We start from the raw sequence: 24,415 nt of genomic DNA, 5'->3' as shown, positions 1-24,415 counted from the left end.
CACGGAGCAGACGTAAGTATCTGCATGCTATATATGAAGAAACTAAAGCCCAAGCTAAGGTCTAGACCAAGGTCACACATTTAGAAGTATAGAGTCATTATTTGAACTTAGGCCTGTCTGACCCCTAAACCCATATTTTGTCTACTACACCACAGAGGCCTTTGCTTGATTGTCACTTCTCAATGAGGCCTTCCCTGAGTACCCCAAGTAAACATGCAGTGCCTTGTCCCTGGCACTCTCTAGGCCCTGCCCCTATTTTATTTCTCTTCTCAGCCCTTAAAAGCATCTGACCTGGGGTGCCTGGGTGGCTCAGTCGGTTGAGCGTCTGACTCTTGATTTCGGCTCACGTCATGATCTCATGGTTTGTAACATGGAGCCCCGTGTGGGGCTCTGTGCTGATGGCATGGAGCCTGCTTGGGATTCTCCCTCTCCCTCTCTCTCTCTGCCCTTCCCCCACTCTCTCCGTCTTTAAAAAAAGGCAAAAAAAAAAAAAAAAAAAAAAACCAACCCAAAAAGCATCTGACTTACTATATCTTCAGTTGTTTATTTGTTTTAGTCCGTGCTCTTCCCCTGAAAACTAGGCTTGGCGAAAGCCAAGATTTTTATCCATATCCGTAGTGCCTAGAACAAACGGTATCTGAATTAATGAATATTCAGTGTATAAGTGAATGTTGAAAAGCCTCTTGCCTGACTTTCTGTTGGAAAGCTAGCATCGAAATGCATACTGCTTTTGATAAAAAGCAACCCGATGATCCTTTAGAAAACCTAAGGGTTCTAGACTCTGATGGAGTAAAAGGGAGAGTAAACAGACAGCGGGACTGCCGTTTGGAAGGAAGGGGAGTGGAAGATGGCATTCAAGGTGGCAAGGGGGGTGAGATGTAGATGTGAGGTGCTAGCTCACAAGTTAATCCGAGTGCACACAGGGATCTGTGAATAAGAAAATAAAACAGGTAACTAGAGATGCTGACACAGACAGTGGTGCTCAGTCTCCAGGAAGAATCAACAAAGCTGTTCCACAGCATCATCTGGCATGGATCGTGGGTGTGCTTGTTGCCAATAACTTTTTCTTCATTTAGGAAGATAAAAAAGGTGGGGGTGGGGGTGGGGGGTGGATAAGACTTCCCTGTAGGACAGATAGCGACTGTACCAGAGAAAAGATATACAAAGTCACTTGAAAACAGAGGTTCTTTAGCATGCCCAGACTGATAACTTGAGACAAATTTTTGGACTCAGTGGGGATAACATGAGATTATGTAAAACCCTGAGTACAAGGCCTAGAACATGGGGGCCATGTGATGTTCACTATTAAGCTGATATCCTTTTCTGAAAATCTGATAAATGTAACGAACTCTCTCTCCAGAAAAATGCACATTTGACCATACACTCAAAATTTTGCATGCAATTTCACTGGGGATAGGAGCCTTCCAGAGCCTTCCAGAGCCTTCCAGAGGCTTCCAGGTCTACTGAACAAGGGGTTATGAACAAGTGCCTTAATGAGACAGAAGGGCTCTGGGGTCAACAAGATTTGGCTGTAACTCGCTAGAATAGAATCATACGCCTAAAGAAACAATGTGCTAATTGGAACAGGGGTTAATCAACCTTAGGAGCACAGAAGGCAAATATAGGCTGTCCCCATTCAAGCACTGCTAAGGGAGGGGTTCCCCTGGCCCAAGAACCCATTTGTCTGTCGCTGGTAGCAATGGTTCAGCCCTATTTCTGAGGTGTGTGTAGTAAGCCTTAGCTTGATATCTTTAACATTTGAATCATGTCACCTAACTCCCCTGGCTCTGCCGGTGGAGGGTCTACAGGCAGCAAAAGCCCTGGCCAAATGACAGGGAGTCTGGTCCCGTCCGCTCACACTTTTCATTGTAAGTAGTGAACTAGCATTCTGGGTTTATAGAACAGTCTGTGAGTATGGCTAGCCCCTCCTCCTCTGCGGACATGCAGATAGGTCTTCTACGTCCTGGGACTGAGAGTTCGTATCTTCAACCAAGTTTTCAAATTTGGTAATTTCTCTCATAGGAATCTACCCACAGGAAATAATTAGAAGTTGAGATATATATATGCACACAAAGAAGATGTCCACTACAGTGGATTCCTAAAAGCTTCTTCTTTTCTTTTTTCTTTTCTTCTCTTTTTTCTTTACTTTTCTTAAAGTAATCTCTACATCCAGCATGGGGTTTGAACTTACAACCCCGAGATCCAGAGTCACACGCTCTACTGATTGAGCCAGCCGGGCGCCCCTAAAACCTTTTCTCTTGAATTAATTTTTAGATTAGCAGGTAGTTATAAGAAATAACATTGAGAGAGTCTCTATTCCCTTTACCTAGTTTTCCCCAACAGTAACTGTCTTCGTCTGTTCAGGCCGCTATAACAAAAACACCATAGATGGGGTCATTTAAAAAACATTTATTCCTCCCAATTCTAAGGCTGGGAAGTCCAAGCTGAAGGCGCCGGCAGGTTACAGGTGTGGTGGGGGGCCTTTCCCTGGTTCAGAGGTGGTTGCCTTGACGCTGTATCCTGGACATGGCAGAGACATGGCAGAACGGGTGAAGGAACTCTGGTATCTCTCTCTAACCCCATTCACAAGGGCTCCACCCTCCTGATCTAATCACCTTACAAAGGCCCCACCTTCTAACACCATCACACTGGAGATTAAGTTTCAGTATACGAATTTTGAGGGGACACGTTCGATCTATGGCAATAAAAAAGCTCATATAGGGGCGCCTGGGTGGCACAGTCGGTTAAGCGTCCGACTTCAGCCAGGTCACGATCTCGCGGTCAGTGAGTTCGAGCCCCGCGTCGGGCTCTGGGCTGATGACTCAGAGCCTGGAGCCTGTTTCCGATTCTGTGTCTCCCTCTCTCTCTGCCCCTCCCCCGTTCATGCTCTGTCTCTCTCTGTCCCAAAAATAAATAAACGTTGAAAAAAAAAAAAACTCATATAATCATGGGTCAAGATGCTGGCATTCATGCAATCCTCACCTTATTCAGATTTCACTATTTTACATGCACTCATTTGGGTGTGTGTATTTCGTTCTATGTAACTTTATCACATGTAGATTGTGGAGCCACTCCCATAGCCAAGACAAAACAGTTCTGTCACAAGGAATAATGTTAATTTTTACAGTAACAAAAAGTAAAAGTAAGTTCAGCACCCAACATCAGGAGACCGCTCACATAACCTGTGGTATAGTCATAGGATAAAATATTATTCAGTCATTTAAAATGGTGAATACAAGGGGTACTTGGGTGGCTCAGTTAAGCATCTGATTCTTTTTTTCTTTTTTTAATGTTTATTTATTTTTAAGAGAGAGAGAGAGAGAGAGAGAGCGGGGTAGGGGCAGAAAGAGAGGGAGACACAGCATAGGAAGCAGGGTCCAGGCTCTGAGCTGTCAGCAACAGAACCCAATGCGGGCTCGAACCCACAAACTGTGAGGTCATGACCTGCGCTGAAGTCTGACACCCAACCGACTGAGCTATCCGGGAGCCCCAAGCATCTGATTCTTGATCTCAGGGTTGTGAGCTCAAGCCATGGGTTAGGCTCAAAATAAATAAATAAATAAAATGGTGAATATGTAAGTATTATAAAACGTTTACAAAGAGTTTTTCATATGGGAAAATGCTTATGAGATACAGAGTTGTACATATGATATATATATTTAAAAATTTTTTTTGTTTATTTATTAATTTTTTTTTGAGAGAGTGAGACAGAGCGTGAGTGGGGGAGGGGCAGAGAGAGAGGCGGACACAAAATCTGAAACAGGCTTCAAGCTCCAAGCTGTCAGCACAGAGCCCAACATGGGGTTCGAACCCATGAGCCGTGAGATCATGACCTGAGCAGAAGTTGGACGCGCAACTGACTGGGCCACCCAGGCACCCCTGATATGTATACTTTAAGGAATATGCTAGAAATTTCTAAATATTGTTTACTTTTACACGGTAGTATAGGTTGTACTCTTCTTCTGTTTTACTTTTCTGTATTTGTCAAAAATTTCTACAATAAGCATCTACTATGGACTGAATGTTTGTGTCCCCCTACAATTCATATGTTGAAGCCCTAACTTGGAATGGCATGGTATTGAGAAGTGGTGCCTCTGGGAGGTAATTAGGTTTAGATGGGGTCCTGAGTGTGAGGCCCTCATGATGGGATTAGTGGCTCTAGGAAGAGAAGACAGAGAGAGAGACGGCTCCCTTTCTGTCATGTGAGGACACAGGGAGAAGGCAGATGTCTGCAGGCCAGGAAGAGGGCCCTCACCAGGAACCAAATCAGCTGGCACCTTCATTTTGGACTTCCGAACCTCTGGCACTGTGAGAAGTCAATGTGTCTTGTTTAAGCCCCCCAGTGTATGGTATTTTGTTATGGCAGCCCAAACTAAGACAGCATCTCTTAAAGAATGGGGGTGCTGGGGTATGTGTGTAGGAAAATACAAGAGGGCGAAAAAGGAAGAGAAACTAAATTAAAACCAAAAATTTCAATTCAAGGTTGAGACCCTACTGCGAGGAGGGACTGCTCTCTGGGGAGGCAGGGGCTCTATCCAGGGCTCCAAGGGCCGCAGGGGCCGTGGCCTATGGCTTTCCCAGGCACTGGCAGCAGTATAGAGGAGGTCTACAGGCCTTGTAGCTCCCGAGTTTTGAACAGGGTGCAACAAGGAGATGAAGGCATCCTCTGGGTCAGCCTTATTTATGGGAGGCAAGGAGGCTGGAGAGACAGAGGACCAGGGGCAGAGGGCGGGAGCAGCCCGCTAGCTCACTCTTGCCTGTTCCACACTCGCCTTCCTGATCTGAACCCAGGAGGAAGAGGGAGGGGGTGCGGGGAGCCAAACATAGGATGGGTGGAACATCTGCTCAGGCAGTAACCCGCAGGACAAATGAGGGCAGAGCTTGGGGCTGGAATCTGCCCTGCTGAGGTCTGGCCCCTCTCTGCAAGGAGACTGTACACTATCTGATAAGAGTATTGGCCTGGGAATCAGCTATCTGAGTCTCATTCTAACCAGGCCTCAAAGCAGGGCAGCCTGGCAAAGCCACTTTGATATGAGGGACATTTTGAAATGATAGAACAGTCGAAATAAAAATTATCGTTAAAAATTACCAAGTAGGGCACTTGTGATGGGCACTGGGTATCGTATGTAAGTGATGAATCACCAAACTCTAGTTGTGAAACTAATATTACTCTGTATGTTAACTAACTGGGATTTAAATAAAAACTTGAAACAAACAGGGGCACCTGGGTGGCTCAGTCAGTTAAGGGTCCGACACTTGATTTCAGCTCAGGTCATGATCTCACGGTTGGTGAGATTGAAGAGAACTGTGCTGATAGCTCGGAGCCTGCTTGGGATTCTATCTTGCCTTCTCTCTCTGCCCCTCCCTTGCTCATGCTTTCTCTCTTTCTCAAAATAAATAAATAAACTTAAGGAAAAAAGCTTGAAACAAATAAAAATTACCAAATAGCTTGTGAAAGGCATATATCCAATCCTTACTTTCTCTCACACCCTCACCTACCCCTGACTCTCATGCCCCCCCGACCTTGACTCCATTCCTGATTTCTACCATGTCTCTGACCCCCTCTCCACTGCAGTGAGAGCTGGCATTAAGTGGGGTGCAGAGTGGAAGGGAGGATGTCTGCTTTGCATGTACCACTCGATAGTAAGAAAAAAAAAAATGAAAGGGGCTCCTGGGTGGCTCAGTCGGTTGAGCAATTGACTTTTGGTTTCGGTTCAGGTCATGATCTCACGGTTCATGGGTTTGAGCCCCATGTCAGGTTCCATGCTAACAGCATGGAGCCTGCTTGGGATTCCCTGTCTCCCTCTCTCTCTGCTCGCCCCCCCCCCCCAAACGTAAATAAATAAACATTTTTCAAAAATTATAAATTTAATGATGTGGTTTTTAGGGTAGATGTCCTCATATGATAGTGCTGTGCCAATGCCTTCCAGGGATGAATGGCTGCTTTCAAATCTGCTAAAGGTACTGGAAGTGCTTTCCCAACAAAACGAGAGATCTCAGGGAGGGTGCTTAAGTGAAAAAGCCAGAGGTCCCAGAAGGGAAAAGAAGAGGCAACTCCATCTGGCAACGAAATGCCCTAGAATCCTTATGAGAATATGGGTGGCCTACCTGCCGGGAATTGTGCCCTTTGCGGGGCTGCCTGCCTTTCTGCCATCCCACATGATTCTGGAAAACAGTCACAATGTCAGGCCTGCACTAGGCATAAGAAGTGGGCCATGGGTCAGTCCTGGCCAATTTTAGTACCTATCTCCTGTCCACAGTGACTGGTTTAAGATCTGTCTAAGATACAGAATCCAAGCAGAGTCAATCCCTTCCTTGGAGTCTAATAATAATACGGTCCCTGGGAGAGAACACTCCAGGATCTTCCTCTGGGACTGTGGACAAACATGGATAAAGATTGTAGATAAAGATGATGGGAGTCAGGGGGCTGTCGGCAGCCATCTTGACACCATGCAGATAGCCAGCAACCCCACTTCGAACTCTGTAAGCCAGTAAATTGTTTTTGCTTAAGCTGGATCATGCCTGTTTTCTGGCCGTTGCAACTAACAGACCAGTTAACACATGGTTCCACTCCTTATTTTAGAACGCTGGGGATTCCAAGATTGCCTAAAGGGAGGCTTGCTTCTGATAGGCCCCGCCCACTTATCAGAGCCCACAGTCAGACCTCCCACACAGGAAAGAGATCCTCTGTGAAAAAAAACCTCCCATGCTTCAGAGGAACCTACACCATCCATCCATCTGTACTAATCAACCAAGTCCTTTATTCATAATTGTCTTTCAGTCAAAAAGAGATACACACCCAGGCACACATAGTGGTGAAGCATCTGACCTCCGAGGATAAAAGTTGGCCTCCAGAGTTCCCAGAGATAAGGGATCAAGACGTAGATTGGCATCAGATCTCTTACCAACAGTACTGCATCCTGGAAGACAAAAGAGTGGGGTCTTCAAAGTTCTAAGGGAAAAAGTGAATTTGTATGTAGAATTGTCTCCCCAGCCAAATTAACATACATCTGAGGTCCCCCAAGGACCCCAAGTTTCCCTTTCAAAGAACTTTCAAAGAAGCATGCATACTCACACAAAACGAAAAAGGAATCCCAGAAAGGAATGGCCCTGAATGGGATACAGGAAACCGAGGAATGAACCCAAAAGACCTCTGAAGGCAGTATTTTATAAACTGCATGAACAAGAGTCTCAAAATTAGGGAAGCCGGGTGGTGGACCTACAGGTGTTTTTCTGTACTATGATTTCAGCTTTTCCCTCTATTTGAAATTTTTCATAATAAAAAGTTGGGGTAGAAATAGGACAAGGATCAGGAAGAAAAAAAAAATAACAGCACATGTCTTTTATGTCAACAAGAGAAAAAAGGGCAGTTTAATGCCAGGATAAATTAAAACAGGTTATTCAATGTTTTGTTAACCACATAGATGTTTCCTGATTTACTAGGTTCTACCTTCTAGGTATTTAAACCCATGCTCATTAATAAACACGGGGTTTTTAACACTTTTCTTTAATGTTTATTATTATTATTATTATTGAGAGCGAGAGAGACAGAGCATGAGTGGGGGAAGGGCAGGGAAAGAGGAAGACACAGAATCCCAAGCAGGCTCCAGGCTCTGAGATGTCAGCACAGAGTCCGACAGAGGGTCGAACCTACGAACCATGAGATCATGACCTGAGCCAAAGTCGGACACTTAACATACTGAGCCAGCCAGGCGCTGCAAGAAACACAGGATTTTTAGGTTGCACGGTGTGAGAGCACTTAATACCACAGAATTGTACACTTAAGAGTGATTAAAAGAGTAAATTTCATGCTATGTATATGTTACCACAATAAATTTTTTTTAATGAAATGTGATTTCAAAAACTTCAGTACTTTCATTATTTTTTAAAACTCTAGTTGGAGCTCAGGGTACCTGGGTGGCTCAGTCAGTTAAGCATCTGACTCTTTTTTTTTTAAATTTTTTTAACATTTATTTATTTTTGAGAGACAGAGAGAGGCAGAGCATGAGCAGGGGAGGGAGGGAGAGAGAGAGAGACAGACAGACAGACAGAATCCAAAGCAGGCTCCAGGCTCTGAGCTGTTTGTTAGTCCAGAGCCCGACGCGGGGCTTGAACCCACGAACTGCGAGACCATGACCTGAGCTGAAGTCGGACGCTCAACCCACTGAGCCACCCAGGCACTCCAAGCATCTGACTCTTGATCTCGGCTCAGGTCACGATCTCACGGTTGTGAGATTGAGCCCTGAGATGGGCTCTGTGCTGATAGTCTGGGGCCTTTGTGGGATTCTCTCTCTCTCCCTCTCTCTCTGTCAAAATAAATAAATAATCTTAAAAAAAAAAAAACACCAAAGCTCTAGTTGGAGCTTTTTAGGAAACAATACATTTTGTTATGAAGAAACATGTATGTGCTGCAAGAAATAATTTTGTGTGTGTTCCCTTATACACGTGAGCAAGGGTTTCTTCAGGTTTGCCTGGGAATAGACTTGCTGATTGTAGGTGCATCTCTGACTCTGTACAGTATTTTTTTAATGTTTATTTATTTTTGAGAGAGAGAGCGTGAGCAGGGGAGGGCCAGAGAGAGAGGGAGACAGAATCCCAAGCAGGCTCCCCGCGGTCAGCACAGAGCCCGATGTGGGGCTCAAACCCACGAACCGTGAGATCATGACCTGAGCTGAAGTCCGATGCTCCACCAACTAAGCCCCGCAGGTGCCCTTCTGTACAGTATTTCTAAAGTGGTTGCACCAACCTACTGGTGTTCCCAATGAGTATTGGCCCAAATTCCACATTCATGCATATTTTCAGACTTCTGCGTTTTGGGCGTGAAATCTGAATTTCATTTTTATAGAGCAGGGGTGAGCAGTATGTGATTTGTCAGCCTGGTTTAACATTCAGGACAGTATCCAACACGTGGTCCAGCAGCGACACAAGCAGGTGTGATGTTGGTTGAATTGAATTGCTGGGGACGCTCGTCCTTCGTGAAGTCCTTTGTGTGAAGGGGGACCCGTGTGTACAACGAGCACTTAACAACCCTGCGGAATCGATCCCAGGCGCTGACAGCTGACTGGGCAGAGGAGATGCTGGAGCAGCCTGAGTGCGGCTTGCAGGGTGGGTTTTGTAGCGGGGGAGAGTCACCAGCAACACGGGAATGGAGGGAAGGAACGGAACTTGATGAAGAGGGGAGAGGGTTTTTAAGAGACTGTGGCGTGTCCCAAAGCTCAAAAGCGGGAGAGAATTCTTCAGCACTGAGGGAAGAAGATGGGTGTGTTTGGCAGGAAAGAACTTAAACTAGAGAATAATCAGAAAATACAGGACGGTGAGGTAAAATTACTAAATTGATTCATGCCTCAGTATCTTCAGTCATAAAAGCAGGATGCTGATGGGACCCATCTCATAAAATTGTTGTGAACATCACATGAGGTAATATCTCTAAGGCACTTGGCATAATGCCTGCAACAAGTAAATTTAATGTTAGTTCTTGTTAAATAAGTCGTCCAAGATCACACAGCTCAACTCGCGAATGGGTGTCTAGGATTTGAATAGTTTCTCTGATTCCAAAGCCCAGACTCTTAACTGCACTGTGCTCTACTGACTACCTACCATGTATTGCGCACAGTGCTCCGTACTCTACATTAGTTATCTCATTCACTCCTTATCACATCCCTGAGCTGGGTATTGCCATTTTACAGAAGAGGAAATTGGCCATCATTTAACTCTCTTGCCCAAGTTCACCCAGTTGGGTTTCATGCCCAGGCCTGCCTGGCTCCAAAGCCCTCTCCCCAACATCACACTGGAAGTGTCCTGACTTGGGTCCCAGTCCCAGATCTGCTACTGATCAACCTGTGTCACTGAGCCTGTTTCTTCATTTTGTACATACCAGGGGGTAAGTTAGAGAATGGTCTCTCTGGTCCCTCCACCTGTTCTGGAAAGGTGGATGTGATGAAATCAGACAGTGCTCCAGGTAGGAGGGAGGGGTATGAGTCAGACAGGATCCCCATCCCCATCTGAATGCACACCATCAACCAACAGAGATCCAGAGGCGCCAAGAGATGAGTCCTGGTCTCCAAAGCATTAGTCATCGTCTGCTCCCATGCCTCAGGGGACCAGCAGGGATGCTGCTCCAATTATAGTGGATTGATGAGGGGCCTCTAGGATGATGAAAGGGAGGGAGAGGAGATGTCAGAGGGCACACTGGGAGAGCCAAATCACCCAGCCTGGAGAAGAGAAGGCAAGAAGGGCCTGTCTTCAAGTCTCCAGGGACTATGCAGTCTGGGTGGCAGGGGAGAAAGAACACAAGGGTAAGCCTCAGGGTGTCTGGGACTGGCCCTGCTCCTGGCTCTGACGCTAACAAGCAGGAAGACCTTTGTATGACAAGTTACTTCATCTTTCCAATCTTCAACTTCTACATCTAAAATATTAGGGAACTTGCTGTGATCTATCGAAAGTCAGCCCTCGACACAAGAATTTGTAAAAGAAAGAAAGAAAGAAAGAAAGAAAGAAAGAAAGAAAAGATAAAAACAATATCAGGGAAAGAACTTTAAAGAGAAACCTCACCAATTTAAACAAAGAAATGTAAACTATTATAGCTAAAAACAACTAAAAATGGCTCAAAACCCTGGCAATGGGCAGCAACTGCTAAGCAGACCCAAACAAAAGGGTGCCGGTTGATGCAATATTAAAATGTCATTTGAGGGGTGCCTGGGTGGCTCAGTTAAGCGTCCGACTTCGGCTCAGGTAATGATCTCACAGTTCACGAGTTCGAGCCCTGCGTTGGGTTCTGTGCTGACAGCTCAGAACCTGGAGCTTGCTTCCAGTTCTGTGTCTCCCTCTCTCTGCTCCTCCCCCAATCATGCTCTGTCTCTGTCTCTCTCTGTCTCTCAAAAATAAATAAAAACATAACAAAAAATTTTAATGTCATTTGTAGAGGCGCCAGGATGGCTCAGTTGGTTGAGCATCTGACTCTTGACTTCGGCTCAGGTCATTATCCCCCAGTTCATGGGTTCGAGCCCTGCATTGGGCTCTGTGCTGAGTGCGCAGCCTGCTTGGGATTCTCTCTTGTTCTCTCTGTGCCCCCACCCCCACTCAAAATAAATAAATAAACTTTAAAAATGTCATTTGGAATGCTGGATAATAATAAACATTTATTGAGCACTATGTGCCAGGCACTGAGGAGAGGTCTTGGCATGCATGATCTCATTTGCTATCCTCGAGCATCTTCTGAGGTAGATATGATTGCATTTTTCAGATGAGTTAGCTGAAGCCCTGAGAGGTTCCATCACCCAAGTTAATAAGTGATGACATCAGGACTCAAATTCAGAGGTCCAGCTGACTCAGAAGGCCATGCTCCTAATTAATACTCTCCTGTTGGATGGGAGGACCATGCAGAAATAGAGAAATGCACATACAAAAGTGTGAAGCGGGGGGGGGAGGGGGGAGCCTCTCCAGAGTGATTATGTTAATGTAAGAATGTTGGCATCAACATTCGGTTTGGAAATTTATAAATAGGCAATTTAGGTTGATGGGAACTTACTCAGGGCTGCTAAAGTTTAGATGTTTCTGTTTAATTTTGGATACTTAGAGAGGATAAGGGCCTAACTCCTTCCCTTGACATAGAAGGCCTTGATTTCTTCAGTAAGCTCCCCTTTATCTCCATTTCTCACCTATTTTCTTCAAACCAGTTACAATGTCCTGCATATGCTAAGCCTTGCTATTTATATTTCTGTGCCTTTGCATGTTACTTCTTGTGCTTGGAAGGCCTTCTCCCTTGCCCATCTGGAAGATTCCATTCATCTTTAATACTGTGGTGGTTGGCCTCCAAGATGACCCCCAGTAATCTCCACCTCCTGGTGTTTACACCCTTGTAGGTGCCCTCCCACACCGAATAGGCCTGGCCTGTGTCACGTGATCCTGTGGATACGATGGAGTAGGACTTCTAAGGATGGGACATAACAGACATTGTGGCTGCCATCTTACTCTCTCTTGGATCACTTACTTTGGGAGAAGCCAGCTGCCATGTCTTGAGCAGCAGCCCCATGGAGAGCTCCAGGAGGTGAGGCCTCCTGCCAACAGCCATGTGAGTGAGCCGGCTTGTAAGTGGATTCTCCAGTCTTAGTCAAGCCTTCAGATGACTGTAATCCCAGCTGGCATCTTGACTGCAACCTTACGAGAGATCTTAAGCCAGAACCACCCAGCTAAGCAGTTCCAGAATTCCTGAGCCGTCACGTGTGAGATAACGTTTGCTGTGCAAAGCTGCTAAATTTGGGGTTATAATGCAGCAATAGATAACTAATACAAATACCAAGCTCAAGTAAATGATACTCTGCGAGGGTTTTGTAGCTTTTCTCCGCTGCAGAGGTTAAACTAATCACCCTGTGCTGCTCTGAGCCTTAGATCTCCCCTATTATAGCACTCGTGACACAGGGCCTAACTGCTGACTTGACGTTCTTACCTTCTAGATTCAGTCCCATGAGGACACAGACAACCACGTACAGCCGTGTAAGTGATTGTAGCGTGAATGAACACATGTGAGAAAGGCTATCTGAGTTGATTCTCATAGACCTTTCAGCCATGCTTCTTCCCCACACAAAAAATCCAAGGTATGACTTCTGGAAATCATGGATGTCATGGTGAGTAGGTCCTGAGGATTTTCTTTCTTCTCTTTTTTCTTTCTTCCTTTCTCTTTCTTTTTTCTTTCTTTCTTTCTTTCTTTCTCTTCAAAACTTAATTTATTGCCAGTTTAAATGTTTAATTTATTTTTATTTATTTATTTAGAGAGAGAAAGCACCAGTAGGGAAGGGGCAGAGAGAGAGGGAGACAGAATCCCAAGCAGGCTCCATGAGCTGTGAGTGGAACAGCGGTCCTGCTGTGGGGCTCGATCCCACAAACCATGAGACCATGACCTTAGCCAAAACCAAAAGTCAGATGCTCAACCGACTGAGCCACGCAAGTGCCCCGGAAGATTTTCTTAATAATCCAATAAAACTCTGGCATGTATGGAGGCATCTAAAGCACTACATTAGAATTCAGATCTGGATATTAATTCAAATCTTCCAACTACATGCTGAACTTCCCTGAGCTTTGGTTTCCTCATGCACCAAAAGATTTAAAGGTTCTTCCAGTTCTAAAATTTAATGATTCTATATTTTCAGCTAGTAATTACTCTTGTTCCAGAACAAAGTGAAAGATAGGCTAATAGTGTTAAGCCATAACAGGGGTTCTCAAACTAGGCTGCATATCAGGAATACCCCCAGAGCTTATCACAGTTAGCGCACGCGCACGCGCGCGCACACACACACACACACACACACACCTGGAGCCCACCCTATACCTGCTGATCAGCTTCTCTGGGTCTCTGGAGACATGGCCAGGGCATCTGTATTTTTATGCAGTTCTTAAGTGATTCTGATGTACATCTAGAGCTGACACTCACTGATCTACAGTATGTAAGTTAGAGATTAGAAATTTTCTTTCTGCCAATTGGTTGGCTTCATGGCTTATAGAGTACAGAACTAATGGGTTTGTTCTCTGAACTGTTAACTTTATATGAGGTGGAGAGATGATGGATGGACTGTTGGAACCAGCCAATCTCTACTGCTAGAAAAGGTGTACCATCAGGACTCAGTTGGACCTTCCCCCAAAATCAGTCTTTGTATGACCCAACTGTTCAGGGCATTTACTGGAGATCAAATCATGGCTTATTTTAACCTATATAGGGTAGTACAGAACTGCTTTCTCTTTGTGAGGTAGGGATGAACAGAAACTGAGAGGACTGACTTTGGAACCCAACAGTTTAGGTTCCGATCCTGACCCCAGGACTGACTTACCTGCTGGGTGACTGTGGCCGAGCTAGTACACCTTCCTGAACCTCCTTTTCCTGATCTGTTGGATGGGGATACACGTAATACCTTACAGGGATGGTGTTAGGATTAAACGATACAATGTATGTAAAACACTTAGCACAGAATCTGGCACAAAATACGTGCTCATTATATAGCAGCACACTGGCAAAAAACAAAATATGGCACTTTTGTTATTAATAGCAACATATATTTGTCTAGTGTCTTGTAAATTACAAAGCGCCCTATGTCTTATATTGAACCCCTCCCCCCACCGCCCCGAATCTTGAGGTGGGCAAGGCAGACATTAATGACCCCATTTTATAGGAAAATAAAGGCTCGGGAGGGTTCACTGGCTCCAGATCAAATGGTAAGAAAGTGTCAGTGTCTGGATTCAGACCTGGATGTGACACCATGAAAATGAAGAATTATGCACGCACTCTTGGCAGGCTGTGCATCTAGGGACCATCTGGCTTAGCAGGCTGAGGAGGACTGTGTTTCTGAGCAGCTTCTTTTTTTAGGTGAAAGCAAGATGGGAAAAATAAGCTGGCAAACTTTCCCTCATTTTCAGTATCGGTATGACTTGTGCTCAGTGTTGCCCTCCTTCTAACTCTCAAACGCTACGTGTCCAAGTATCTCCAGATCTCCTTTCGCTCCAGCTGCCCTCGGCCGCAGTGCCACTGGGTCTGCCCCGGGCCCCACACTTGGGATCTGGGAAAACCCCAAGAAAAGGAAGCAGGGGCAGCTGGAGGCATCGGAGGGCTGGGTGAACACCAGCTGTTCCCAAGTCTGCCTGGGAAACAAGCAGCCTGCTGATCAGGCGGACAAGAGGGGAGGGGACGGTGATCCCTGCTCCCCATGTCAGTCAACAGGAGGATGCTTGTCCTGCGCAACAGATGGGTCCTACTCCTGGAATAACGTCATTAACTGCAATACTAAATATGGCACGGATGTGTTTCTCTTGGGGAGCAGGAGGCCAAGAGATCAAACGTTAGGTGAGTCTAAGCAGGAAGGCTTTCACAGAAGAGCAGGAGCTCAAATGGGGCCTAAAAGATTAGCAGTACTTGGATGTACAGGGAGGAGACTGGGAAGAAAACATCGTGAGAAAGGGCATGCGTGTTCGTCTGGGGAATGGGTGGGCACACACTTGAGGGGGACTGTGGGAAAAGTGTGTGGTAAGAAGCAGAGGACAGGAGGGGCAGGGCAGGACCAGGCGCGATGAGGGGGTGAGATGTCATCCCACAGGAAAATCCACTCCGTGACGGAGCCAGGAAACAGCACAACTGCACGGGCCTCAGGGATCAGCCAAGTCAACACCCACCACCCCGCATCCCAATTTACAGGCAGGGAAACTGAACTCACAAGAGGAAAGGCGCTGAGCAAGAAAGACGGTGACAAGAGAGACGGTGACTGAGAGCCGAGACAAAAACCCTGGGCTCCAAACAAGCAGTTTGGTCCTCTTCCCATCAGACCCCCTTGCCAGGTTGGCGTTTTGAAACAAAAGTAGTGTTGTCGGCGGATCTGGCAACAGGACGCAGGGGGAAAGGGACTGGAGTCCAGGAGACTGTAAAAATGAGTCCAGGGGTGAGCGGCCGGGAGACTAGCCTCAAAGGTCCTGGCAACCGGCCGGTGGGAGGACACAAGAGAACCTGGGGGGAAATCAGAGCAGGCAGTGAGGGGGGAGAGCTGGAGGAGTGTCTCCCGAGGAGGTCACAGGGCGCTTTAACCCCCCCACGCCCGCCTCCAACACGGCAGACGATAATTCCTGCAACTAGCCTCTGCCACAAACTCCCCACCCCCAGGTCCTCCTCCCTCCGACTAACCTCTACGCAGACCTCTGACTCGCCCACCTTTGGGTTACAGCCGGTGCATAGACCTGTGTGCTCGGATGATCAGGTGTGAAACTCAAACCCAGACCAGAACCTAGGAGCGGAGACTCTCCCTGGTGGTGAAGAGAGGCTACACCTGCAGCGTGGGCTTTGAGCTTTGATGTGCGGAGCAGGGAAATCAGGGCAAAGAGAACGGAACTGTCTCTTCATCCAGTGGATCTATCCTCACACAGTGGAAGCAGCTGGGTGGCAGTGAGCAGGCTTCTTGCAAGGGAGGGGCCTGGGGAACCGGACAGGCTGGCGTAAGAACTTAGACCAGGACCAGTGGGGTCCACTCAGCGAAGGGCAAATGATACCTGACCTCACAGACACGTGAGGAGGAGCAAGGAAAACAATGCCAGTCATAGGTCATGTTCACTAAGCCCTCGTATAGATACCGGGCTAAGCGCTTTACATGCATTAACTTCATTTAATTACCACCACAACTCCAAGAGGTAAATACTATTAGAATTCTCATTTTGCAACAAAGTTCACCGAATAAACAGCATGAAGTCACAGGGCTACTGGGGTTGGGGGTGTCTGATTTCAAAGACCATCTTCTGAACACCTGAACTGCTTTCCTCATAAATCAAACTAACTGGGCACCTGACCCACCCACAGTCCTCGGTGAAAGGCATTTCTCTCCCCCAACCCATTTCTCAATAAATAATGCTGAGGATGTCACGGAATCTAAATACATGTCATATAGAAATTGCTGGAGTTTGAATTTTTTTTTTTTTTTGAGTTTGGGGTTTTTTCCCCAAGATTTTTAAAATTTTATTTATTTATTTGTTTATTTATCAGAGAGAGAGAGAGAGAGAGAGAGAGAGAGAGAGGGAGACACAGAATCCCAAGCAGCCTCCACACTGTCAGCACAGGACCCAATTGGGGCTCAAACCCACGAACTGTGAGATCATGACCTGAGCCAAAATCAAGAGCCAGACACTTAACTGACTGAGGCACCCAGGCATCCCAAGATTTTATTTTTAAGTAATCTCTACACCCAGCATGGGGCTTGAACTCAAAACCCCAAGATCAAGAGTCCTATGCCCCACCGACTGAGCCAGCCAGGTGCCCCGTGGAGTTTCGTATTTTTGATTCAATTTCTCATGAAATTGCATTCTTCATACCCTGACAGTTTAAAAAGACAGAAGCAGGTGCAAAACTGAGTATGTGTATCTGGCAGTACGGCTCAGTGATGAGGAGCTTGGCTTGTGACGCCGAAATCCCAGCTTTGCCAAATTCTTGCTGTGATTGCTGATCGAGTCACTTCTCTAAGGCTCTTGTTTCCTCATACATGAAATGAGGCCAATAGCACCTCACCTCAGGGGGTTACTGTGAGAAGCGAGATGACACATGTAAAGCCCTGAACATAGTCTTAGATTCACAGGAAGGGCCCGTTAGCCCAGGCTGTGATGATGAACCTCATCATTGCTACTTTGCTACGCAGCAATGGCCAGGGACACTTGGTATCTGTGTGTGGTTGTGACGGGACAGAAAGTAAGCTTCTTAAGGAGGATGGGTCCTGAGTACAGAGTATGGCTTCTTCTGTCCCTCCCTCTGTCAGTTTGCAGGCCCAGGGGTAAGTGGTGTCCCAGCAGAAAAGGGGAGCAGATGTAGTCCCACACAAGGCCAACACATGGAGTTGGAGTTCATCGACTGACATTTCAAGAGCCTAGTAGTCCTCTTGAGGATGAGCAAGCAGACAGCATGTCAGGACGTATACTAGAAATGTACCTGGGGGCTGTGCTGCAGGCACAGCCAGAGCCCGACCAGCCTCAGCCTGACAAGTCCAGGAAGCGGGAGGGATGAGGACTCTCATTCCAGTCTGTGCTTACTACCCCTCCCTCCTCACTGATGCACCATGCCCTGCACAGAGACTTCACAAAACACCACTAGGAGGCTTCCATGGGTGTAGTTGAATAACGGGATGGGAAACAAGACACAAGAGAAATCTGAGACATCTTTGCTTTTGGAAAGGATTCGCTAGCATGTAATTTACCAGCAAACGCCAAATAATATGCCGGATCATCTTACTTATCTAAAGGCCATTTATCTGGTGTCTTCTGATACCCTGGGAGCTAACAAAAATCCAGGACAAAAGACCAAAGGCCTTGTGATATCCCTTCTGGGCAGTCAAAGGAAGGATTATAAAGTCCAAGGGCTAAAGGCAGTGCGTTTTGACTGCAGAAGTCTCTAAAGCCCTCTGGGACTACCTAGTTTTCCTTTAGACAGTTGTAAATAATGTGGCTGACCACAAGTCACAAATCAAGTGAAGAGGGGTTGGCGCAAGAAAGGCAAAGAAGAGTGATGGCTGGCAGTCTGACTACAAGGGAGACAAACACAAACTCTGAAAAGCAACCAAAAGAACGAGGAGGACAGCTGCTGGGGACCACACAGGATAGGTGCAAACAGCTATCCACATCTTTACAGATAACGGTGCGCCACTGCTCACACATTAGACCTGGTCACAGATAGGTCGGCTCTCTGGGTATGGTATGGGATGTTAGGTATGGGCGGATTACTAGTTTTGGCTAACGAAACATGAATGGAAATAGTGAGTGGCACTTCTGGGCAGAAGCTTCAAGAGCTAATGGGTGCCCGTGGCAACCAGCAAAGGACGCTTTCAGACAGTGGCAGCTCCACTGTCCCCACTGTACCCAAACCAGGATACAGAATTCTAGAGCCCAGCACTGAAATGATATTCTCCTTATGCTCTGTCTCACTGGAATTCATAGATCCTCTGTGTCTTATGAGGGTAAAAAAGACACAAGGCAGAGTTTCTAGCCAACCAACAGAGAACAAGAACATGGGCAAGAAATAAACTTTTGTTGCTGTTTGGGGTTGCTTGTTACTACCATATAATCTGGTTTATCTTAATAGAAACATCCTAAAAAGTTAAATGAGGTCAGTTCACATTAAGAAGTAACTGCATTATCTTTTTGGTAGATTGATATTCAAAATAGTCAATATTGGGGGTGCCTGGCTGCCTCAGTCAGTAGAGCACGCAACTCTTGATCTTGGGGTTGTGAGTTCAAGCCCCGTGTTGGATGTAGAGATTACTTAAAAAAAAAAAAAAGTCAATATTATATTCTGTAGCTTACAGGATAATTTTCAGTTATATAAAAATTCACCTACTCCAACGTTGCTGGATAAATGAGTCATTACCAGAACATGAACTGAGTGGAGGAAATAGATCCAATTTCTGAGAACCTTCTTTACAAAATGTATCTGCATTCTTTATTTGCCTAAGGTAGCAGTTGGGTCTCATGTGCTCATGCTGCCAGAACTGGCCCCTCAGCATCTGCAGAACCAGCCCCAGGCTCAAGAACCAGTAGATACTGGTTCTGCGAGTGTGGAGGGGCTCTGGTCCCCATACGGGGGTTGGAAGGCTCTATTAAATATCTGTATGCATTCTCCTAGAAGGAAGTCCATAATGTGTTGTTGAGTAAAAAAGCAAGCCAAAACTCCTTATATATAGTCTTTTAAATCATTTAAATTACAAAACTGACCTTATACTGGGCCAAAAAGCAAGTTTCCACAAATCCTGAAGGATGAACACCATATGGGTTATTTTCTCTGGCCACAAAGCAATTAAGCCAGAAAACAACAGTTAGAAGATAACTACAAAAATCTCACATATTCAGAAAGTAGGAATCATACTTTTATTTAATTACTTTTAAATGTTTATTTACTCTTGAGAAAGAGATTGAGGGAGAGCAGGGGAGAGGGGCAAAGGGAGAGAGAGAACCCCAAGCAGGCTCCATGCTGTCAGCGCAGAGCCCTACATGGGGCTCAAACTCAAGAACCATGACATCATGACCTGAGCGGAAATTAAGAGTGGGACGCTTAATCAACTGAGCCACCCAGTGCCCCAGAAACATACTTTTAAATGAGCCTTGGGTCACTCATCTTTACACTTAATCCTCTTAACAATTCATGATGTAGATCCCCATTTTAGAAACTCAGGAACTAAGAATGGAAAGAGAACATAATTTGCTCAAATTTACTCAGTGGTGGTAGAGTCAGGACTCAAAACCAGGATACAGAATTCTAGAGCCCAGCACTGAAATGATATTCTCCTTATGCTCTGTCTCACTGGAATTCATAGATCCTCCCAAGGTCCACAGCCTCAGGGGAGCTGACGCTTCACATCTTAGAGAGAAGAGCTGTCACAAGATGGAAGACATGGTTCCAGCTTGCTTTGGTGGCACTGACCTTGGACCTACTGTGTAGATGCATTTCCCCTTTGCTCCTGCCTCATCTGGGGTCCTCTACTACCTGGGCTGAGGTATGAAGTCTAGAGTAGTGGAGAGGAGGGTTTCAGGTTGATGTTCCCAGACAACTTTGAATTCGATCCCCAGGAAGATTTCCTTTCCTTTTAAAGTCTTTTTCCACATGGGCATAAGTGGTAAGTGAACAAAGAAAGACAGAAGGAAAAGTTACTTCCAGATGGCTCGCCATCTTGCTCTAATGCAGATTAAATAAAGAAAATATTCCAACATATCATTAGGCAAACATGAGTATTAATATCATTCATATTATAAATGGAACAGAATGGAAATTCAGTCTATATCTTGACTTACATTTGAGGCTAGGGCCTCAGAGCCAGAAAACAGACTACAGCACCCTGATTCCAGGCAAGTTGGAGGCTCATGGTATCTGACGTAAGGGGCAAGACCAAAGAGTCCCTAGACCTCTCCAGGGGTGGTTGCCTGAATTCTAACCAACCAAACTACCTCCCTCTTGTGGCAAGGGCCTGTTCAAAAGGCCACTTAATGGTGTTAATCTATCTTTTCCATCTCAACCAACTTGTGTTGATTCTTGTCAAGATACATTTTTAGCAAAAGTCCATGACATCCAGAAACTTCTGCGATACCAGTGTGGACTGCGCTTCCCTCCCTAGGCTGTGAGGACAATGCTTCTGCCCTCCTCCGTGGGCTCACAAGTCTGAGTCCTGATGTTTCATGCAACAAGAAGGCTTGAAAATAAACAGAAAACGGTGGTCTCTATCCTAGGAAGTTACCTAAAGTGATCAGAACCTACCAAGTGGCCCTGGGGAGGGAGAAGGCAGAGAGGTGGGAGGAGACAGTGCGAGGCTGGGCTAGAGGTCCTGAAGGTGGAAATTTCACTCCATCCTTTGGCTTCCTTCCTTCCACTGCAGAAGCCACACTGGCCCGAGGTGAGGGAGTAGGCCACTGGGTTAATAGAGCCTGGGGCTGGAAGCACCCCCCCACCCCCCCACCAACTCTACCCCACTGCTTGTTCCCCACACCATCAGGGTTCAGTTCCCAGAAAGTCAGTTTGCCAATCAGTAAGCGAGCCACACCCCAGCATGAGTTGGAGATCAACAAGTCCAAGATCAAAGTACCCAGTTATCTAATCAGCAGTGTGATTTCATCCTCTTAATCTGCGAAGAAGGGTCACCATCAGCCACTTCTCGATAGGAGGCTACGGGTGTCCCTGGGCAGGCCCCGAATGGGAACTCAGCTCAGTGACCTTTCACAAATGGCCAGCTGTGCCTACAGGCTGGACAGATGGTGTGGGGCCCCTGGGATGAGCGACGGTCCAATGCCTTCAATGAGGCTGTTCCACTGGTCATAGTCCTCTTTCAGGTCTGAATGGGGAAAAAAACAGGACGGTCAAGTCAATCTTTGCCAGGTTAGATCAAAGAGTAGCTACCATGGATTTAGTGGGTCAGCCTTGAGAGGAGCACCGGGGATACCAAAAGGACTGATTACAGTGGCTGTGATGGTGACCGCAGTATAACTGTACTTCGTTCAGTGCTTGTATACACGTGCTTCATAAACGACTTGCTTAACCCATGACAACTCAGTAATGATAATAATTAGTAACAGAAGGCAGCATTTACTGAAGGATAATTCATTCTACAGACTGTGCCAAACATGCACTGTCTCTTTTTCACAATATCCCTATGAGTTAAGTACTATATTAGCCCTATTTTACAGTCGAGGAAACTGAGGCTCACAGAAGCTACCCGATTCACCCAAGGTCCTTACAGCTGATAAGTGGTAGAGACAGAATTCACACCTGGGTCAGAAAGGGTGAGAAAACGGAAAGCCTATTTCCGAGCTCAGGAAAGCTGCTGAACAGGAAGAAGTCTTCGGCATGCTAGCCCGTGGGTGCAAATTCAGGGCCACCTCGATGCAGGGCAGGAGAGAACAGGACGGCAATATCGTGAGGCAGCACAACTGGACATGATTCACGAGAGGGCCCCAGGATCGTGGGCAGATGGGTCTAAGTTTTTTTTTTTTTTTTAACGTTTATTCATTTCTGAGAGACACAGCACGAGTGGGGGAGGAGCACAGAGAGAGGGAGACACAGAAACTGAAGCAGGCTCCTCGCTCTGAGCTGTCAGCACAGAGCCCGATGCAGGGCTTGAACTCACGGACCATGAGATCATGACCTGAGCTGAAGTCACACGCTCAACCGACTGAGCCACCCAGGCGCCCCGGCAGATGGGTCTAAATACACAGCAGCAACAGTCACAAAGGAAGGATCCAAGGCCTCAGGCTGAGGGAGCGGGGCCCAGCCGAACAGGCACTCACTGTGCTTTTGTTCAAAACAAACAAAAGCTGGGGCAGAAGGCAGGGACCACTCTCCTTCATCTTTGGATCCCCAGCACCCTGCCAAGGACCTGGCATGGACCAGGTCCTCAACAAGTAAGTGTTACAGATTCGTTAACTCAAAAAAACATCGAGCACACCCATGATGTGCCAATCTGTTCTTGGTGCTAAAAATACATCCACACACAAATAGAAATCCTTATCCTCATAGAGCTCGTAATCTAGTAGGTATAACAATAAACCTAAGAAATTACATAGGATGGGAAGCGGTGATAAATACTATGGGAAACAAAATAGAGCGAGATAAGAGAAGCAGTGGTGGTGGCTGGGGGACGGGGCAAGGGGAGGCAGGGAAGGGACAATGTTTTACAAAGGGTGGTCGGGGCACCTGGCTGGCTTGGATGAAAGAATGTGACTTTTGACCTCAGGGTTGTGAGTCCTAGCCCTACGCTGGGTGTAGAGATTACTTAAATAACTAAACTTAAAATTTTTTAAATTAAATTAAAAATAAAAAGGGTGGTCAAGGTGGGCCTCACTGAGGTGAGATTTGCACAAAGACTTAAAGGAGGTGGGAAGAAGCCACGAGACTATACGGGAACAGTGTTCCATTCCAGGCAGAGGGAACGGCAGTGCACAGGCCCTGAAGTGGGTGAGTGCCTGGAGAAGAGCAGCAGAGAGGGCGTCAGGAGGGACCAGAGGGCCACATCACACGGGCCCAGCAGGATGCTGGATGTTGGCTTTTGACCCTCCGAGAAATGGGGAGCCATTGGAGGATTCTGAACAGGGGTGTGAAAGATCTGACTTACTTTCTATCAGGATCACTCTGGCTGTTTGATTAAGACCGTGTGGGGAGAAAGGGTGGCAGTAGGGAAGCCACTCTCACAGTGATTTCAGTGAGAGACGACTTGGACAGGATGGCGGTCGTGGGGGTGAGGACAAGTGACGAGATTCCATATGTAATTTGAAGGCAGAGCCAAGGGGATTCTTGAAAGATTGGAAAGGGGGGATGTGAGAGCAGAGACAAGAGGGAGGACTACAGCTTGAGTAACTCAAAGGGCAAGACCGCAGCCGAAATCAGGTTTTGCTGGCGAGAGAGTAGAAACGTCGAGTGGTGGGTTTAGACAAATGCGACGTTCATGGAAGAGATTAAACTGGCGACAGAAAGGTGGGACTTGCCAGCATGGAGATGGCGCTTAAAGCCGCAAGACTGGATGACATCAGGGGACACGGGTAGAGAAGAGGTCCAAGCCCTGAGCCCTGGAAGCAGCAAAGTAGACCGAAGAGGAACAGACGTCGAGGCAGGGGAAAAACCCACCGTGGGGTGTCCTGGCAGCAAACTCCAGGGTCCACAGAGGTGGGCGTCCCCGACTCTGTCAGGAGCTGCTGAGCATGCCAGGGGACGAAGAATGGAGTTCACCACCGGATGGAAGGCTGTGAGGGTCACTGGCCACACTGACAAAAGCAGTTTTCATGGGGAACTGGGATGCAAAAGCCTGACTGGAATGGGTTCAAGAAAGAATGCGAGGGGCGCCTGGGTGGCTCAGTTGGTTGAGCGGCCGACTTCGGCTCAGGTCATGATCTCACAGTTCGTGGGTTCGAGCCCCACGTCGGGCTCTGTGCTGACAGCTTGGGACCTGCAGCCTGCTTCGGATTCTGTGTCTCCCCCTCTCCCTGCCCCTCCCCCATTCTCTCTCTCTCTCTCTCTCTCTCTCAAAATAAATAAACAAAAAATGTTTTAAACTAAATAAATACATAAAAAAGAGAGAATGCGAACACAAGAACCAGAGAAAGCAAAGACGGACATTCTTCTTTGAGGAGTTTTGCTGTTAGGAGGAACAGGGAAAAGGGGTGAAGAGAGGGGAGAAAGTGGGGTCAAAAGAGAGATCTTTAATATTTTTTTTAATTTTTTTTAGTTTTTAAAGAGAAAGAGAGCACAAGTGGGGCAGAGGGAGAGAGAGGGGAGAAGAGAGAGAGAGAATCTTAAGCAGGCTCCATGCTCAGGGCAAAGCCTGACGCAGGGCTCGATCCCACGACCCTGGGATCATGACCTGAGGTGAAATCAAGACTCGCAGCTCAACCGACTGAGCCACCCAGGCACCTCCCAGAGAGGTATCTTTAAAGAGAAATT

The 24,415-nt window shown here is 46.6% G+C and overlaps 1 protein-coding gene across 9 annotated transcripts in view; it reads right to left on the bottom strand.

Annotated features, from left to right (window-relative positions):
* Positions 1-2,415: 2,415 nt before the first annotated feature.
* PAFAH2 (platelet activating factor acetylhydrolase 2) overlaps positions 2,416-24,415 on the bottom strand; it is a 57,104-nt gene continuing 35,104 nt past the window's right edge. For 3 of the 9 annotated variants that reach the window (XM_047870270.1, XM_047870272.1, XM_047870271.1), the window contains 2 exons: positions 6,800-6,920; positions 2,416-2,520 (listed from right to left, as the gene is read on the bottom strand). In XM_047870270.1, the coding sequence (XP_047726226.1) occupies positions 2,493-2,520; positions 6,800-6,920 (149 nt within the window). In that variant the 3' untranslated portion in view covers positions 2,416-2,492. Of the gene's footprint in view, positions 2,521-6,737; positions 6,921-9,356; positions 9,448-9,874; positions 10,146-20,220; positions 21,318-24,415 lie in introns of those variants that run through there. The other 6 variants (XM_047870269.1, XM_047870273.1, XR_007154698.1 and 3 more) reach the window with 5 other exon arrangements.

This window comes from Prionailurus viverrinus, chromosome C1 (genome assembly GCF_022837055.1).
Source record: "Prionailurus viverrinus isolate Anna chromosome C1, UM_Priviv_1.0, whole genome shotgun sequence".
NCBI lineage: Eukaryota > Metazoa > Chordata > Mammalia > Carnivora > Felidae > Prionailurus > Prionailurus viverrinus.
Note: the sequence above shows the minus strand (reverse complement) of the source record. Positions and strands in the feature narration are given on the sequence as shown.